Here is a 14,757-nt window from a genome sequence, read left to right as displayed (position 1 = left end):
TCCCGCTATTTTTTGTTAGGTCCACTTGGGAGCTATGCTATATATATCTATCAAAAATTGCATAAGGCATTCAAGCTCCTTTCCTCATCTATTTGCCACCACATATACAATAATATTTTTTCATGGTCTGATCTCCCAACAGATCTCCTCCATTGCATCACATCACAATTGCTCATTATAGACTACCTACGATTCTCCATTGTCTGCACCTCATGGAATTATGTTCTTTCCAATGATGTACCCAATTGAATTCAATGTCATCCCTCGCAATGGCTACTGCTTGCCAGTGAAGCTGGAGAGGCCTCTAACACACTCATCTTCCATGACTTTATAATAAAAGAAGAAGAGGTCAGTGTTAGTTGACATCGTCGCTTCTCCTCCCTTGATAGTTACAACACCAGTTGTCACTGCTTTGGCTCAAAGGATGGATGGCTCGTCACCCTTAACAAATAAGATCTGTAGCCTTGCCTCTTTAACCCTCTCACAAAGGCCGAAATATCACTCACATATCTTTTCACCATCCCAAAAGATCAAGGGCATATGTTAAAGCCCCAAAATTGCCCCAACAACTCCATCACAAACGAGAGATGCTTACTTGATATATATTTTTAGAAAATCATTGTCTCTTCTAATGACTCATTAGGAACTGTTATTTCTATCTATGGACATACAAAATATCTTGCTTTGGCAAAGCCAGGAGATCAAACATGGGTTCTTTGCCGTAGTTGCCTCTTTACGCCATGATGTACGGTGAGCAATTTGAGGATGTTTACTATCTTCAAGAAGATAAAAGATTTAACCAAATCACACATTTCTTGATGGTCCTGGCTTCTGACCTCAATGGACAAAATGTTGAATTGATCTGCCTGGCGAAGGAAAACCCTTGCTTGCGCACCAAAAACTTTGATTACATGTGCTATATTGCTTTTTTGTCAGGAGCACTACTAAAAATAGAGAGGGTGATCGATAATACTAAAAGAAAGATAGATAATAGTAAGAAAGAAAAGATAATGGGTATATTTTTTTTCCAAGTTTGTGCCGATTCCTGTTAATTCTTGTTCTTCCTTTCTTTTGATGCCTATTAAGGATCTAGGGGGTTTTTCCTTGTTTGTGGGTTTAAAATCAAACTTTTTCCTTACATCACACTCTTGCTCTTGGTATTAGACCAAATTGTATATACTTTGTAGATCATTTGAGTGACATGTTACAAGAGTAAATTGATCGGGATGCAAGACTTTCTGATCTTCATAGTGAACAATTTTAATATTTTCTTGACTCGGATTCACAACCTAATTGGCCCCCTTAAATTTAATTTAAACCTTAACTTGCATAAATTGTATATATTAATCTTTGTTAACCATGTAATCTGAATATTTTTGAATTATCAGTCCATTTTTAATATTATGGTTTGTGTTGCTAAGGAGAATCATCAACCTGAGATCGAACGATCCCATATATGGCATACAAAAGGTGTTGTTAAGAGTCTAATTTTTGGCAACCTTTGTGATAGATGAAATAATAAAGCAGTAAGCCCAAAGCCATCCTATTTAGAATGCATTTTAAATAATCAAACCCTTAAACAAATACATAATATAAACAAATAAAATGGATCACATATTGTTGAAAACTATTCAAATTAATGAACAAAAAGCATTCAAAATAATTTCAAAGGCTCTCAAAAGGTCATGCTTTTGCACATATATTTAAATATCTGATTGATGAAGAGAATTTGATCCAAATATTTCTATTTTGAAATCATAAGGAACCCTAAGCAAAATGATATTTAATTTTTATACAATATATACACGTAATGCATTTACAAGTATAATGAATATGACAATTTTTTATTAATATATTTTTTCAACTGTAATGGTACTCCATGGATGCCATTAATGTGTTTGATCCTCTTAGGATTACAGTAAAGCTTCCAACAAACCAATCACGAACGCTTCCACCATCATCGTCTCTAAGACTAAGAGAGACTCTAAAAGAGAAGAAGCTTTGTTTAAACTTTAATGGTGATAAGGGAGGAAGGAGAAGGGTAGAAAAGACAAATGGAATTTCTTTTCCAATCTTTTTGATTACTTTCTAACAAAGGCAATATACATGAACCATGCATGCATTATTTTACTTTAGTATTATGTCTATCAATTAATTGGTGATGATGAACTACTTTCCATATTTTCTTATGTCATTATTCCTTCCATCTATTACCCAATGACGGTGTCTCATTAGAGGAAATAAAATATGCTGTGGAATCTCTTTTAATAAGAATGAGTGAATGGTTTCCATATTACTAAAATAAGAAAATTTCATGTACTTGATATATATTTTAATTATATGAACTAAATTGATAAAAAAAATTATTAATTTATAACATTATTAAAAACAAACTTTTTCCAACCTAATGAAAGGCACCAAATTCATTTTATAAAATGAAATAATATAACTATTTTAAATAAATACCTTTGTCTAAGGTAACACATATATAATATGTGTTTTCTCATCTTCCACTCATTTTTATATCTAAGAATAATCGTTTTGAGACCTCTTAAAACAATGCCAAATTTTGACACAAATAGTCTCATTCGATCTCTTAAAAAAACTATATATAATAAAAGATAAATTTAAATTTCAAAATAAATATTAAATAATAAATTTAATTTTTAGGACATGAATTTTGCACCCTATTCTATTTATGGACAATGCTAGTTGGCCAATTTCATTATTAGCAAATGAGAAGAAAAATTAAAACACTTGAATATTTACCACAAATTCATATTCTATTCCACCTATTTATATCTCTAACAAAGATTGCATATTTGATTTCAACTCTTATTATTTTTTGTCTGATCGTGGTAGTGTTGGAAGGCACTGCAGCTCCTTTCATACATTGGCCACCTCAACTACATTAATATTATGGCATGGTGTGATCTCCCCATAGATCTCCTTTGTTGCATCTCATCGCACTTGTCTATTGTAGACTTAGTCCGATTATCTATTGTTTGCACCTCATGGAATTTCTCTCTTGCGAACTATGCACTCCTTGGATTTCAATATCGTCCCTCCACATGGTTGCTTCTTTCAAATGATGTTGGAGAGGCCTCCGACACACTCACCTTCTGTGAACTAACCATAGAAAGAGAAGAAGCTATCGTCAGCTTCCATCGTCGCTTCTCCTCCATCGGTAGCAACACCTTTGGCCGCCGCTGTTTTGGCTCCAAGGATGGATGGCTTGTGACCCTTGACAAAATAGATCTACAACCTCGGCTCTTTAACCCTATAACAAAGACTGAAATATCGCTCCCATCCCTTTTAACCTTGATCGAGCCACAATATGCCCATGATGGCTCCTTCAGGATTTCTTACAATGACATTTTCTTAGACTTTACACCTCATGACTTATGTGATATGTATTTTCATAAGATCATTGTATCCTCTAATGACTCCTCTAGAACTGCTATAGTTATATTTGGCATTACAAAAGTGCTTGCTTTGACAAGGTCAGAAGATCTGACTTGGGTTCTCGGGCCACAATTATCTCCATATAACACGGAGGAAGAGGAGCAATTTGAAGATGTTTGCTATCATGAAGAAAATCAAAGATTTTACGCAATCACAAATTTTTCTATGGTGCTTTCATTTGACCTCAATGGACAAAATGTTGAATTGATCTGCCCAAATATGCCCAACCCATACTATCGCACCGGAAACCTCGATTTTATGTACTATATTGCCTTTATGTCAGGAACTCTTCTAAGAATAGAGAGGGTGATTGATATTACTCTTGATAGTCACCGTTACGCAAAGACGATAACTATCTCTGTTTTCCAGTTTGTGCCAGCTGTTATTTCTTCTACTTCTTCATCCACTTCTTTATACTCTCAATGGATCCCCGTCAATGAGTTGGAGGGATACTCCATTTTTGTGGGTGGTAATCAGACATTTTCTTTGCATCACACAGTTGCTACCAGAATTAAACCAAATTGCATATATTTCGCCGATCATTTGAGCAACATGATTCCAGATGATGTTGAATGTGATGTTGGACTTTTTGATCTTTATAATGATCGCATTCAATACATCCTTCACCCTTATTCATGGACTAATTGGCCTCCATCAATATGGTTTACACCATCACTTTCATAAATTGAATATCTTAATATTTGTTAAGCATGTAATATGATTTTTTTTGGATTATAAGTCTATTTTTAATATTAATTGGGAAATTTATTAGGTAATACTGAGTAGTTTTTATATTTAAATATGTGCTTACCTTTTTTATATTTGTTTTGAAGAAAAGATATTAATAATGTTAGATCACAATTGAGTCTTTTAGTGATCTTGTTAGCAAGTAGATTCTGCTTCTTTCTTAACGTAAATAACAATTTGGAGCATATTACATAAAAAAGCAACTAAATGAAATAAAAATAATAATGTTTATATAAAAAGAATGAGAGAAAATGCTCCCAAAATTGTATATACTCATAAATTCTATGCCTTGAATTTTTTTTAGAAAAAGTCTTATGTGTTGAAATACGTAAACAAATCTTTGAAAGACAATATTAATATATATTATCTCAACTATTATTTTGAAAGCAATCAAGGATTTCAATGAAAAAAGATTTAATGAAAAAAATCTGTCATTGTCAACTCTGTTGCATGGATATATATATAAGTTCTGATCCTCTTAAATAATTTAGATGCATCAATCTTATCAAATTAAAAATGTACACTTTTTCACTATAGGAAATTCATAGTATACCAGTGGAACATATGGCTGTTATTTGATCGGCGGTTAAATTGCCGACTTTTAATAAGGTATAAACGTCGGTAATAAAGAGTGAACCACCAGAAACTTTGGAGGCTCGCTAGTATTATGTTTTCATGACTGTGTTTAACAACGGTTTAGCAGGTGTTTTAATTGAAAATTTTATGGCGATTTAAACCTCCATAAATGCCACAAATAAGGGCCCTACCCCCACCCCCTTTCTCATCATTTCTTCTCTTGGCTTGTTTGGTTCGTCGAAGGAACGCTCTCACTAACCCAAATTTGCCCTACCTTGGTTGCATGACTCATTCGATTTGTCCAGAGAAGTCGTGACTTGCCCCCTAGCCTCGCCGACCAATCGACCTAGCCAATTTTTGCCCACCCACCTTAGCCAAAGGTGATCTCCATACATTTCCTTAATTTTTTTTTAATCTCCATAATCATTTTTCTATAATGGGATCAAATGTTTACTATTCATGCATTTTAATCTCCATGCATGCCTTTGGTGTTGATTTATAGAAAGCATATGATAAAGTTCCAAGAGAAGTGTTATGGATAGTTCTTAAAAAGAAATGAGTTAACGCTTATACTTGAATAATTAAAGATATGTATGCAGGAGCTATTACTTGTATTCAAACACAAGGTGATTTGACCAAGTATTTTCCTATTTCAGTTGGATTGCATCAAGGATTGGCCTTAAGCCCATTCTTTTTTATTTAGTCATGGATTTTCTCACTAGACATTTGCAAAAGGATGGACCTTGGTGTATGCTTTTTGCTAATGATATTCTTCTTCTTGATAAGACTAGAGAGGTAGTTGAAGGTAGACTTGAATTATGGAGTTCAACCTTAGAATCTAAAGGTTTTCGCTTAAGTATATCTAAAACATAATATAAGCAGTGTAATTTTAGTAGTAAGAGACCTAGTGAGGGGATTGTGATTTTGGGCTATCAAGTCATTAATAAGAGTAAACATTTTAGATATCTTAAATCTATTGTTCTAAGTGATGGTGAAATAGATGGGGATATTACCAGCAGAATTCAAGTTGGATGGTTTAAGATGAGGAATGCACTGGGCTTGTTGTGTGATAGAAAAGTCCCCATCAAACTTGAAGGAAAATTCTATAAGATGGTGGTAAAACCTGCAATGCTTTATGGTGTAAATGTTGGCTATTAAAAGAGAAGCATAATACTAAGTTAAGTGTTGCTGAGATGAGGATTCTCAGGCGGATGAGTGGATTTACCTATAGAGATAGGATATGAAATGAGCATATACATGAAAAGGTTGGAGTTGCTCTAGTGGAAGATAAGATTAGAGAGAGTCACCTTAGATAGTTTAATCACATAAAATAGCAGCCTTCAGATGAATGGGTTAAGAAAGTACACTTGGTTAGAAAATATTATAAATGATCTTTCTTTTATAGATTTAAACAAGAGTTTGACTTTTAATAGGACACAATGAAGAAAAACGATTCATATACCCGACCCCATATAGTGGGACAAAGGCTTGATGTTGTTGTCATTGTATAATATAATACTCTTACTTGATCATTTCCTGTATGAGGAAAATTTAACTGAAGGAAAGTAGTGGTGACCCAAATATGGATATATAAGTATTTGAAGCAATTACATTGCATGATAATGATGAATGTTCAAAATATAAAAGTGCAATGGAGGGAAAATGATCTAAATTAATTATTAAATATAATCTTACAAAATTAACCAAGTTTTTTTTAGAAAAAGAGTTATCATTAATCGATAATATATTTCCTACCATGATTAATTTACCACACCATTAAGGCTACACCTTTCTTAATAATTCATTTCCAAGGGATTGATATGCGAAGCATATTTGGCTCAAGAAACCACCCACATCTGCTCCTACTACTTTAAGCCCCATGTGTGGAGTACAAGAATAAAGATTAGTCGCAACATGGAATTTGATATCAAAGAACAATTGCTATATAAATAATCAGTCTTTATATGTGATGAAAATCCTTGTGGATAATGTGTTGAAAGATTCCTCAATGATTTAAAAAACAAAACAATGACTTACATGTGTTACTAAACTGTCAGGGGATCGATGTCTTGTCAAGAGAGATAATGGAGATGAGAAAGATTCAAACTAAGATACAGGTGGAGCTACGATCATATCGAGCTGAAAACAAGAAAAAAAATGAATAAGAGCCTATACCTGAATCACTGTGTATCGAAGATACATACTATAATTAGATGTTGTTAAATGTTTGAAGAACTAGCTGGTGTATTTTGAACATATGGATGTGAATGAACATATTTTATATTTTAAAGATTGTTTAACAAGTTAAACTTTATATATTTTATGTTTTGAACTTATAGAGCATCTATTGATTTTGGATGTTAGTGCATTTATATATTATGTTTTTAGCTGCCTGAGTATATGGTTATAAGTACTTGTTTTGCATTTTGAACAACCTGGAGGTACTTGTGGAAAATTGTTTGGATAGAGAGGGCGTTGTCTTTTTTTTTTTGCAATTGCTAGAAGTTTTCGGCAGCTAATCGACAACTTAACTGTCGGAAACCTTCGATACAAAATAGAGGCAATAACTGTCAATTATTGCATTTTTGCCACCGATAATAACTGGTAGTTTGGCCAACAGTAACATCAGGGTTTGATCGCCAATAATTCCTCTAGTAATGACTGGCAGTTAGCCTGTGGTTTTTTGCGCTAGAATACTCGGTTTACCTCCAATTTTTAGCCTAGTAATTTTTGGTTGTTATAGTTACTAGAAAATTACCAAAAAAAAATACCACCAGAAATAAACCATCTATTTCCTTTTCCTATATCCTTTACTTTGGTGATTTTGAAACAGCTTGAAAACCACCGAAAAAATGAGAACTGCTAGAAAAGTGAGGTAAACTGCAAAAAATTGCTACCGATAATGGAATATTTTCCTGTAGTGCTATAATGATGCTTTGATGAGAAAATTATAGTATAGTTATTTTTTATAATTATATATATTGCCTAAGTGTCATCATCCTATCATGATAGTCCAACATCATTTAAATATTATCACCCAATCATTGATGTTCGACACTCATCATTTGATTATCATAGCTCGTTCACCATCATTTAACCATTACCATCTTACTGTTGTTGAAACACCACCATATCTTATTTTAATCCAACAAGCATTGCTAAATTGGCATCATTTGTTGTCGCAATCATATCTCTATTTGTTTCACAATATCTACAACTATAAGTTGCCAAATAAATATTTCTTAATTTGTAATATTGTCATCTACAATTGTGAGTAAGAGCTATTTTCTTTAAGTACATAATATATTATCTTAACAAAGTCATGACTTACATTATTATTCCTATCTTGGTTTTTCACGTACAAGTTGTAGTGTCTCCAATATTGTTTTCTTTTATTTTCCTTTCTTGGATCTTTATATATAGCTATTGCATTAATCCCATAGTCTACCACCACAAAAATTCAATCACACAATAGGTCCATAGGTACATCTATCTTATATATATTCATGTTTTTTTTTTTTGAAAAAGAAGTTTTTCTTTGGAACAATTTTAAATTATAAATTCTTTGGAAACTTGAAATTGACTTTTAAATTTTAATTCTAAAATCGAACATACCTTCGAAAATACTATACCACCTCAAGAGGTGGAAATAAGATTTTCTAATAGGGTTCAGATTTAGAATTACAAATTTGATCATGAATCTCTTAGTCAAATTCATTGAGTAATTACATATATCCAGTAGAGTCAAAATGATGTTTGATCAAATATTCAGCTACGATAATCTAGTTTTGCTATCAATAATTTCATATTCAAGGTCATAACAACAAATGATATATATTCCCAAAGGAAGAAAATATCATTCCCTCTTAATTGTTTGAATATGATGATGACCATTACCATTGATTTTAATTTTTCCCCATGAGAATTAATTAAATTTCAAAATTTATCCGTTTTCTTTAAATCTCTTATAAGTGCAAGTCCTCATAATCAATTACATCATAGGAAAGTTGAGTGTCCTATGAATACTAGTAATTAAAATAATGGTAGAAATTTCATTTTTAGATTTTTAAGGAGGGATATCAAAGAAGTGAAGTTTGAATTTCAAGTAGGATTGGATCAAACTTGAGTACTTATATATGGTCAATGAAGGACGAGTAGGAGGTTTTTTAAGATTCTAAAATGATTTAAAATTGCCTCACCTAACTTATGTGTTGGGCTTTAAATTTTAGTTTTGAGAATATTTTAATTTAAGTTGTCAATTTATTAGACAGTGTGGATTCTATTTTTTGAATTTAGGGCTTATAGTTTTATGTTTGTTCTGAATCCTAAGTCTAGTTTGGGAACTAAGAAATAGTAGCCCGGACCTAGCTAATATAGTGTAAATTTGAATTTATCCCAGCCTGGATTGGGGAGCAAGCTAATCACCTATGCACTTTAAAACTATATATCCAATTTTTTTATGAAAGGTGGGTTGGGACGTTGTTATTTAAGTTATAATGAATTGGGTTCAACATTTAGAGCTGATCCTAATTGGCCCCTTGACACATGTGGGTTGATTATGCTTCAAAAATAAAATTAAAATTTTTAATTATTTGGTTTATTTCTAATGTAATACATGTAAATTCAGCTTTTAATTGCATAAAATGATATAAAACAATTTTAAAAAAGGCTTAAAAATATTTTTTTCCCTAGAGATTGCACAAAATCCCCTTGACAAAACTACATCAAAATAGGCCAAGTGGTATTCCAGAACCCAAGGCTTATTGGTCGGGGGGGGGAATGCCTAACAAGAAAGAGAAGATTTAAAATGTATGCATGAGAACCCTTGATGAACCCGAGCATACTTCTTAGAATCAATTATCTTTTAATGTGAGCCTAATAATTTTATTTCATTTGAGTGGAAAAAATTTTTTTAGCGTGCCCTCATTAGCCTCTAAATTTTTTAGGCTAAATCAAAATATGTTTGAAAGAAAGAAACCTAAAAAAGCAGGTAATTTTTTAAGCACAAATAATGTAAACATTCAACACATTATCAAATTAAATATAAAGTTCATGTGGAAAATGTGATCTAATTATAACCCATATTTGTAGAAATTAAAGGTAATCAAGTGCCACTAACAACAACCCAGATTCTAGTCCTAGAAATAATGCAAGTGATTTTGAGAATGAGATTTTCTATATATCTTCATTAATCATCTTCTTTCTTTTTTTGAGCTCCTTGGATGAAATGAGTCTAGGTATCTAAATAAAAAGAACTCCTCTTCGAATTGGTGTTTATTTTCTCTTGGGATTTTATAATTATTCTAACTTGAATTTCCAAATGAAAGGAAACTCTACCTTAAGGGATGTTGCCTTCTCTTTGGAATTTAAGTTAGATGCTTGATATCCCATCTCAAAATCAACTTTCGTAGTACAAATCAATTAAATTGAATTACATATAAAAAATTTAAAAGTCTAGATTCTAAAATAACATGCATGGTTATCCTAGCAATTATAATTAAAATCATCCACAATCATAAGCAGTTATGTATTTACTCAAATAAAATCATAATCAAGCTTGACCATGATATTTTAATTTCAAGAGGGACTTATTATTTTAGTACCTATAAAAAATTTGTCAATTTAAATTTATTTTGGCCCCTTTAATTTTAGCCCTACATGAACATGACCACCGATAAAAAACTCTATGACATGTAGCCCCATAGTCCAAGATAGTCCAGCCTGTAAACTAAGTTGATGTAGCTCAATTAAGGATTTTAATTTAGTTAAATAATTACTAATCAATCAATTTTAATTTTGTACACTCCATAGAATCTATTCGTAGCATTGTCATAGTAGACTTGAGGAACCAGGCCTCCTTAGAACAGGTAGCCTCACAATTTAAGAAAGTCTATTCTAAAACTTTTATCTTTTCAGTGCTTGATGTATATTAAGGGGTATGATGCTAATTTTAATAATCAAATTACTGTCTTTTCAAATTTTAACCAGTTATTAAATTTTTAGATTTTTTATGAATTATTTAATGCATTAAATTAAGGGGTCAAAATTTAAATTTTTAATTTAAATTGAGTTCTAGAATGTTAGTATTTTTCTAATTACTATATTCTAAGGTGAGAAATTTGACACTAAGTTTATTAGACTAAAACTATTCTAGATTAAGTTGTGAATTTTTAAAGTTTTGACTTATTCTTGAACTATAATTGATCAAATTGATAACTTTTTTTAGTTTGACTTGTTTCTGGTGGTTTGATATTTTTAATAAAGATTAGAAAATAAATAGAATCTAATGCCTTTAATTTTGCTCCATTTGAAATTTTTTGGAGTTAATTATGAATTTTTGAAGTTTGAGAAATTAATTAAATTATTAAATAGGTCAAATAAGAAGGTTATAATGGTTTTTCTCAAATTCATTTAAAACATAGTGAAATCACTCCTAGAGGCCAGGGATGGCTGTGAGAGTGTTTCCAAGTGTTTAAGATTTATTTGAAATTATTATTATTTTTAAATAATTAACTTAATTAAATATCGATCATCATTTAAAATTAAGTTAAGGTCAAATTAAGGGTCCAGTCAAGAGGCTTTTAAATTTTTGAAGTTTAGGATTAAATTCAGGAGAGTTTGATATATTAATAAATTTTTTTATTTAATTTGAATTAATTGCAATTTAATTAAAATTCTAGGTTAATACTTAAGGTCAATTTTTTGTTACACAAATAATGGACCAAATGGATTCCAATTTCAATGAAACCTGAACAAAAGTTCATCAAATCACAAAGCCCAAGCCCACTGAATTTGGGTCCATAAAAGACCCTTTAATGTGATTAACCAAACCACCTAAGGTAATCACAAGGTTATCTTAATGGTTTTAAAATGGGCAAGCTAAACTAGGGATTTGGATGCAAATGAGGCTATCTAACCCTTAAACAAAGCATAATTAATACACAATATCATAAGTCCTAATTCTCATTGAAGAGTTAATTAGGCTAAATTGAACTTAAGAGTCAAATAATGACACTTAAGCCTAATTTAGCATAAATATGCCCTTAATCATGTCAATTTGAGGGAAGAAATTTTTGCCATGTCAGAGACATGCCCAAAATTGATCTCCTAAGGTTCCAAGCCACGGTGAATTATTTTCAAGTTAAAATTGCAAAAATTCTTTTAGGGCTATTATTGGAATGGACTAAGTTTCATGGATGATCATGGCTTGAAACCATAAGGCTTTTATTGGGCTCGTCAAGACCTTTACCATGATCCTAAGATCACCTAAATTGGATAAGTGTGTGAGGGTTAAGTGCTTTTTGAATTCCCTATAATTTTTGGAATTTTAAGTGGAGAATTACTTAGTCAGCCACACACTTTCCACATAGGTGCCACCTTATTTGTAGTGACTAGGTAAACATGAGATTAACCATGTCCATTTGATAAGAAATCAAATGGTTAAGATTAAATAGGCCATGAGACCATAGGATTTAATCAAAATTATTGATAGAAGACAATGGCTAAGATTATATCTTTAACCTCTCATGGAGCTCCATGGTCGTAATTCTTTTCCCGCATGATCCAAGAGAACCTACTGGCAAACTTAAACCATATTTTACAGGGACACTCAGGATAATTCAAACCATTAATCCAAAGATCAGTTTTTGGTGGTTTGACAATTTTCTTTACACTTGACCTCCATTATCTAGCTAGGAGCTCAGGATTGAGTTTATACCTTAGAGAGAGTTCCAATTCATAGGCTTTTATATCAGGTAGCTTAAGGGGATGACATCAAACACTTCTCATTCTGATGTCTTGACCAGAGGAGAATAAAAGGTATGACTTCAAGTAGAGGGCTGGGCAATTTTATTAAAGTTCATTAAGAATGATGGCTAGAGAAGGATGGAGAGTGGGGGTAAGTAGAGAGAATATTGAGAGAGCTCTGGGGACATTTTTGAAATACTAGAGGTGAATGAAGAGGTCTGGATCAAAGTGCCTTATTTAAGATTCTTCTATGGCAATATACGGTCGTCATGGCCCAAAAAAGCTATTGGATGTTCGCGAGCTGGAGTGTGACAACTTGGAGACCCTTTTTAAGCTCAAAGTAGGTGAGTTGAAGCCTTGGGAATGTCTTTGGCCATTGCTCATAAAGGGAGGGGGGTAGAGCTCTTTCCCTTTCCCTCCGACCAATGTTGGACACTACTCAGGTCAGATTAAGGTGGAAAGCTGTGTGGGAGCTGGGTGAGCACAATGGTGAGTTCAATTGGGTACAATGAAGCCAAATTTTTGAATATGGCTCAAGTTGACACAAACCTATTTTGTTTGAGTTAATTTGGGTGCAACTGAGGTCAAGCTAGGCCATGGGTTGGATAAGGGAGATGCATTGGGTAAAGGGGTATCTAATGTAAGTGGGAATTATGCTTCGTTTGGTCTACGGTGAGAATTGATTAGAGTTAAAATATTTTTGACCACTTTGGGCTAACTCAAGTCTTGCTCAAGTCAATCCAAGGGATAAACTAATTAGGGGAGGTTCATTAGATATGGAGTCACCCTTACTGATTTGATCACTTTTGGCTAGCTCAATTCCTAGCTTGAGTTGATCCAAGGGCTGGGCAAGCTAGCGTAGGTAAGTTGGGTCATGAGGACCTAATGTAAACATTACTTTGGCTTTATTTGACTTAGGGTAAGCTTTGGCTCATGGAGAATCATCTTTGGACACTTGGGTAGGACATGTGGCTAACCCAAGTGGACCCAAGGGTTGGGTGTTCGATAGGATCCTCTTAGGAACCTAATAAGTAACTCTAAGAGTTTGGGTTGGCTTGAAAAATCCTTGATCAAGATATATATTCAACTATATACAAATTTAGTTAAACCTTTTTGACTTGGTCAACCAGGTTGACCAAGGGTCAAGAGTTGGGTCCATTCAATTTGGATTGATGGTATGAACTCAATTGAAGTGATCTCAAGTGATGGGAAGACAATTTGGATAGCAATGCATGTTTGAATGGTTAAACGACACTTTTGTCAACCGTGATTAACATGATCAACTAGTTCAAACTAAAGGTTGGGTTTGAGTCTATCGCATTCATAATGATATTTAGGACGCATTATAGAATATTTCAATGCTTGATGTTATTTAGCTATGTTGAGGTTTGGGGAAATTCCAAATTTTCCCTTAATGGATATTTTATTCATTTTGACCCCTAATCAACTATGGGTCAAACTAGGTCCACCGTAATGCATTTTAAAGTTCAATACGCCATAAAAAATGTTACGAACATGTTCAAAGGTCTTGGGAAAGGTCCCAAAGAAAAATTCCACAAAGTGGAAAGTCTAGTGGCATAGGCTATAAATATTTGAAGGTTTTATAGTCTTTGGATTTTAATTAAAATTTTTGGGGTAAGAGGCCTTAGATTGGAATCAAATTTAGAGGGTTGATTTTAGGGGCTTTCCTGATCAATATGAAGTTGATAGATCATGAATTGGAGGTCATTTTATTTGGTTTTGAGGTGATTAAAAAAATAACTCAAAAAGGGTTATAGGACATTGTTCCTTTACCTAGGATTTTGGTCTAGAATTTTGGGTTTGAATTCTATTTTAGGTTTGGTTAATTGAATTTGAATTATCCACATCAATCACAATCAAATGGTTGTTTGAGATTGATTGAATATGATTGAGGTTTAATAGAAGGTTGGATTAAAGGTTGAAGTGAAGTTTGGAATAAAGTTTGGATGATTGACATCTATATTATAGTCTAGAATGGAGCCTGGATTGATTAGAGTCTAGGTTTAAGTTTGAATTGAGTTCTAAATGATTGACAACTAGATGATTATCAACCATCAAATAAACATGCAGGAGTTAGCGTGGATCCTGATGACCTCATACAAAAATGAGTTCAACAATCCCCAATTATGAATTATTTATTAATACAAAGTGTGTCATATTTTTTTTCAGTAAAGTCAAGACCTATAGTATTATTCCTATCAC

At 32.6% G+C, this 14,757-nt stretch overlaps 1 protein-coding gene across 1 annotated transcript; it reads left to right on the top strand.

Moving 5' to 3' along the window:
• The first annotated feature begins 2,919 nt into the window (after nucleotides 1-2,919).
• On the top strand, nucleotides 2,920-4,149 carry LOC110102713. The gene has a single exon (XM_020831162.1). It carries the CDS (start codon nucleotides 2,920-2,922, stop codon nucleotides 4,147-4,149), a length of 1,230 nt encoding a protein of 409 aa, XP_020686821.1.
• The last annotated feature ends 10,608 nt before the right edge of the window (nucleotides 4,150-14,757 follow it).

Source organism: Dendrobium catenatum, unplaced genomic scaffold (assembly GCF_001605985.2).
Source record: "Dendrobium catenatum unplaced genomic scaffold, ASM160598v2 fragScaff_scaffold_1570, whole genome shotgun sequence".
NCBI classification, from domain to species: Eukaryota; Viridiplantae; Streptophyta; class Magnoliopsida; order Asparagales; family Orchidaceae; genus Dendrobium; species Dendrobium catenatum.
The sequence above is the reverse complement of the archived record's forward strand: the minus strand, read 5'-3'. Positions and strand labels throughout refer to the sequence as shown.

Excerpts from the sequence above, each read along its gene's own strand:
- LOC110102713 (XM_020831162.1), top strand. The coding sequence starts at position 2,920 with ATGGCATGGTGTGATCTCCCCATAGATCTCCTTTGTTGCATCTCATCG.